Source organism: Octopus bimaculoides, chromosome 11 (genome assembly GCF_001194135.2).
Source record: "Octopus bimaculoides isolate UCB-OBI-ISO-001 chromosome 11, ASM119413v2, whole genome shotgun sequence".
In the NCBI taxonomy this organism is placed as follows: Eukaryota; Metazoa; Mollusca; class Cephalopoda; order Octopoda; family Octopodidae; genus Octopus; species Octopus bimaculoides.
The window spans coordinates 22,280,356-22,285,629 of NC_068991.1; the positions used below are offsets into that span (position 1 = coordinate 22,280,356).

General features: G+C 38.4%; 1 protein-coding gene across 2 annotated transcripts in view; it reads right to left on the reverse strand.

Moving 5' to 3' along the window:
• The window catches only part of LOC106879402 (zinc finger protein 341), a 20,453-nt gene extending 16,114 nt beyond the window's left edge, over nt 1-4,339 (reverse strand). For both annotated transcript variants that reach the window (XM_014928946.2, XM_014928945.2), the window contains exon 1: nt 4,186-4,339. In XM_014928946.2, the coding sequence (XP_014784432.1) occupies nt 4,186-4,194 (9 nt within the window). In that variant the 5' untranslated portion in view covers nt 4,195-4,339. The remainder of the gene's footprint in view (nt 1-4,185) is intronic.
• Nucleotides 4,340-5,274: the final 935 nt, after the last annotated feature.

Genomic DNA, 5,274 nt, shown 5'->3' on the forward strand with positions numbered 1-5,274 from the left:
AATTCTGTGTATAAAATCCACTCACAATGCTTTAGTCAGCCTGAAGCTATAGTAGAAGACACTTGCTTAAGCTGCCTTGAAGTGAAAGTGAACCTAAAATCATATGGTTAAGAAGTAAACTTCTTATCATGTAGCTACATCTATGTTGTGTATGTGAATATGAGCTTACGATCGTAAAATTGTGAGTTCAAATCCCGGACCAGGCTGCATGTTGTGTTCTTGAGCAAGACACTTTATTTCACGTTGCTCCAGTTCACTCAGCTGTAGAAATGAGTTGTGATGTCACAGGTGCCAAGCTGTATTGGCCTTTGCCTTTCCCTTGGATAACATTGGTGGCATGGAGAGGGGAGGCTGGTATGCATGGGTGACTGCTGGTCTTCCATAGAAACAACCTTGGCTGGACTTGTGCCTGGAAGGGTAACTTTCTAGGTGCAATCCCATGGTTAGTTATGACCAAAGGGGGTCCCAGCATACAAGGGGATACCCAAAGGAAACTGGAATTTTGTTATATTATTTTATTCATTTAGTTTTACATGTTTATACTTTTACCACCTTCAAAGTATTCTCCATTTGAAGCAATGCATTGGTCCAGACACATTTTCCACAGTTTGAAACAGTAGTAGAACTCTTACGAAGTGATACCTTTTAACACCTCCATCGTTTTTTCTTCACCTCTTCCACATCTACAAAACGTTTTCCTTTAAGGAACTTTTTCATTCGGGGGTACAAAAAAGGTTGCAAGGAGCAGGTTTGGATTAATAGGGGGAGAAGGTGCATATGTGAGGTCATGCCATTTTGGGTAAAAAAAACTGTCTCACACTCAAGGTGGTGTACTCGGGTGCATTATTGTGATGAAACTACCACTCTCCACTTTGCCACAGGTCAGGGCATTTTTGTCTCACGGTATCTCGCAAATGCTTCAGAACTTCCAAGTAAACTGTCTGGTTAACAGTTTGACCAGGAGAAACAAATACTGTGTGGACAATTCTTTTCGCATCGATGAAACAAATCAGCATCGTCTTGACATTGGACTTCACTTGGCGTGCTTTTTGGGGTGTGCTGATATCAAATGCTTCCATTGACTTGATTGCTACTTCGTTTCCGGGTCATAGCTGTAGCACCAGCTTTCATCACCAGTGACGACCTTCAAAAAAAAGGTTCGGATCAACTGTTCTTTCAGTTTACGACATGCATTCAGTCATGACTGCTTTTGATCTTCCATGAGCAAAGGAGGCACAAATTTTACTGCAACTCTTTTCATTCACAATTCCTTACTCAAAATTTATTGGTAGGAGCTCAAGAACACACCAGTCATATTGACAAGTTCGTCAATTGTTCGGTGACGATCCTCCAAGATCAGTTCATGAATTTTCACATTTTCATTCATTCAGGAGGTCGACAGTCACTCTGAATGAGGTTGGTCTTCAAGCAACAATTAACCATTCATAAAGCGTGAAAACCACACATAAACTTATGTTTTGTTCATGGCAGCGTCCTTGTAAACTGTTTAAGGCATGTCAACTGTTTTGGCTGCCATATTCCCCCGCAGAAAACAGAACTTCACGAAAGCACGCTGTTACTTTGTTTGAGTCATCACAAAAATCTATAAACAGGAGATAAGCACTGCAAGACAAAGATGCACCACATGGCAGTACGACATCACAAGATGCTACTGGTTAGCAGTCTGATTCCTGAAGATCACATCAAGTGGCTTCTAGCAGCAGAAGACTGAACGACAAGCTTGTCCTACAAAGAACAGTTATTTTGGGGTGCCTCCTCGTATATGTATATATTCTTTTATTCTAGTATTTGTTTCAGTCTTTCGATTGTGGCCATGCTGGAGTAGTGCTTTGAGAGGTTTTAATTGGACAAATTGACCCTAAGATTTATTTCTTGAGCCTTGTACTTATTCTATCAGTCATTTTTGACAAAAAAACTAAGTTATGAAGACATAAACACACCTACACCAGTTGTCAAGAGATGATGGGAGGGACAAACACAGACACAAAGACACGCACACATTGATATATATATATATATATCTGACAGGCTTCTTTCAGTTTCTGTGTACCAAATTCACTCACAAGACTTTGATTGGCCTGAGGTTCTTGTAGAAGACATTTGCCACGTGGTGCGACTGAACTCAGAACAATGTGGTTGGGAAGCAAGCCACACCTAGAGTATATATTACTATATGTCATCATCATCATCATCATTTAAGGTCATTTAACGTCTGTTGTCCATGCTGGCATCAGTTGGACAGTTTGACAGGGCTGGCATGCTGGAAGGTTGCACCAGACTCCAGTCTGATTTATTTATATATATAAAACACAGGATGTGTGTTTGTCGTGTCATTATAACACGAGATCCACCCAACCGATTTTAATGAAATTTTATGCATGCATTACACAGGGTCCATGGAGTATCATGGGCCAAAAAATGTTCAACTTCTTGCAGGTCCAGGGGCAGATAAACCACATTTTGTAAGCATTTTCACAGCGTTAAGACCCGTAACTTGAAGAGTATCCAGTCACTTTCCTCCAAATTTGCAATAAACATTAATTGCTGTTGACTAAAAAAAAATTTCTGAAGCCAACTATGGGCCCCCTGACAAATGCAGATTAATCAGATTTGAGTATACTGCACTAGGTTTTATCTTCGTTTTAGGCCATTTTGTGACGGTAGAATATTGACAGTACTTATGCATAATAAACAGCGTATAACATTTCATGAAAACCTTTTTGTCGAATTTGGCAGGGGAAATGAGAAGAACATAAAAATTTTTGTCGATGCCCTGTTGATGCTTCATGTTATCATCCTGTATACCACAGGGACATGTGCATGTGAGTGCAGCTGGGTAAAGGCACAACAAACCCATTCATCCATTCTTCAGAAGTGCCCTGTTGATGTTTTACATTTCCAATCCTGCGCAATGCAGCATGGCCTGTCTGTTTTCTATGTCATCCATGTCCGAACTATATAATGCAAAATGTTCACACAAAAAAACAAACTGCTGTTGTGACTCGCAACCATTTGAGTTTGACTGCATGACCACTTCTGGAAGTTACACTCGCCACCTGCAATTAGTCCACCCCCACCCTTGTGTTCCCTCCCCCATTTCGTCGAACGAATAGATACAGGGTGTCCCAGAATTAATGATGATTTGAATGAAATCAGATGTATTTTTTTTTTAAACTCACTTCACTTTTATTTATGTTTACCATGTTTGATATGTGTTAAAAGTGTATAAATTTTGAATTTTGTTTATAATTTTATTTTCATTCCTGTTGGACCCCTCTTATTTATCCATGACAGCTTTTTTCCAATTTGATAGCAATCATTTTCTTTACCTCCATCCCTAAGATGGAACAAATCATTTAGCTGAGCTTAAAGAAAATATTTAATTAGTAGTGCAGGAGCTAACTCCTGAAATGCTTCCAAATGTGTTTCACAGCACTAAGGAGAGATTTATAGTATGCAAAGATACAGACATATTGAAAATTTTCAATAAAAGTTTGACGTAAGATTTATAAATTTATTTGTTTTGGTAATAACCATAAAATTCTGTCAGTTTTTTAAAATTTGCTCAATTTCATTGAAACAGATAGTTAATTCTGGAACGCCCTGTATGGTGTGCCATTGCTAGTTGTTGCGTTGCTTGAGTAAATATTAAAATCAAAGGTCTTCTCGCCGTAAACATTCCCTCTTTTTGTTAAGCATATTGTATTCAGGAGAATAAGAAGCTTGCTTTCTGACCATGTCGCCTTGGGTTCAGTCCTACTGTGTAGCACGTTGGGCAATTCTCTCTCATTACAGCTCCATGCCGACCAAAGCCGTGTGTATTATATAATTGCCATTACTATATTGATAAAGAAAATAACACACACAACTCACTTATTCTTCTTCTTTCTACTTCAACTATTACATGTTGTTTTTTCTTATAAAATACACACGTACAGGAAGAGTAAATCTATATATATAATAACACTTTGAATGTGGATCCCGAGAAAGAGTAAAAGCAATTACCCGATCGACAACGGGTATTACTGCTATTATATATATATATATATGTGTGTGTATATTCTATTGTTTTGTTTATGCATTTCGTTTGTACACTCAAGCACACACACACACACACACACACACACATATATATATATATATCCATACACACACATATCTTACCTGAAACATCCATGACAAAGTCCTTTTTCTGTTTTCTGTTCTTTTGTTTTTTCTTAAGTAGAAGACAGTAAAATTCAGATTAGTTCCTGAAGAAAATGGTGAAACTGATGTTGGTGTTTTTCTGTCCTGACGGTCACTAACAAATAATACAATGGAGAAGAATCAGTCACACAAAATATTGAAATGTTCAGCTATGGCAACATCATATTTACCGAGTTTCGTCTTCCAATTAGAATCCAGTAAGATTTCAACACGGACCATTGTTTGAGAAAGTAATAATGGCATGTAGGTTGGTCTTATTTGATTAAGACATTCACAATGGTGTTTGCTCACTGCCTAATTGATTGACAAATTTCTCATCACGTGTGTCAGTTTGGTGCAGTTTGAGACCTTCATTGAACATTGATGGACTGGTATGGTGGGAGTGGAGTTGATAAGGTTTTTGTTAGCCATTCATATTTGGTTTTTAGATGGTTAAAATGGATGTGGTGGGGTAAATTCTGAGTAAGATGTATGTTCTATGTGGGCTGTGACTTCTTTATAACAAATGTTAAGAACTGGGTAGACTCTTTTCAATCAAAATCTAAGCTATTTATGAAACAAATCCAGACTAAGTAGGTTGGGATCTATTCACAAAGAAAAGAAAGAGGCCTGAGATGAGAGCTTTTCTGTGTAGTTAAGAAGTTCACTTTGTGACTACTTACTTTTAGCTTCTGTCCCACTAAAGTGCAACACCTTAGGTAAGTGTCTTCTACTCGAACCCCAGCCCAACCAATGCTCGTGAATGAATAATTTGGGAGACAAAAGTTGTGTAGAACCCCACTATTATATATCTCTTTTACTCTCTTTTACTTGTTTCAGTCATTTGACTGTGGCCATGCTGGAGCACCGCCTTTAGTCGAGCAAATCGACCCCAGGACTTATGCTTTGGATGCCTAATACTTATTCTATCGGTCTCTTTTGCCGAACCAGTAAGTTACGGGGACATAAACACACCACCATCGGTTGTCAAGCGATGTTGGAGGAACAAACACAGACACACAAACATATACACACACACACACACACACACACACATACATATATATA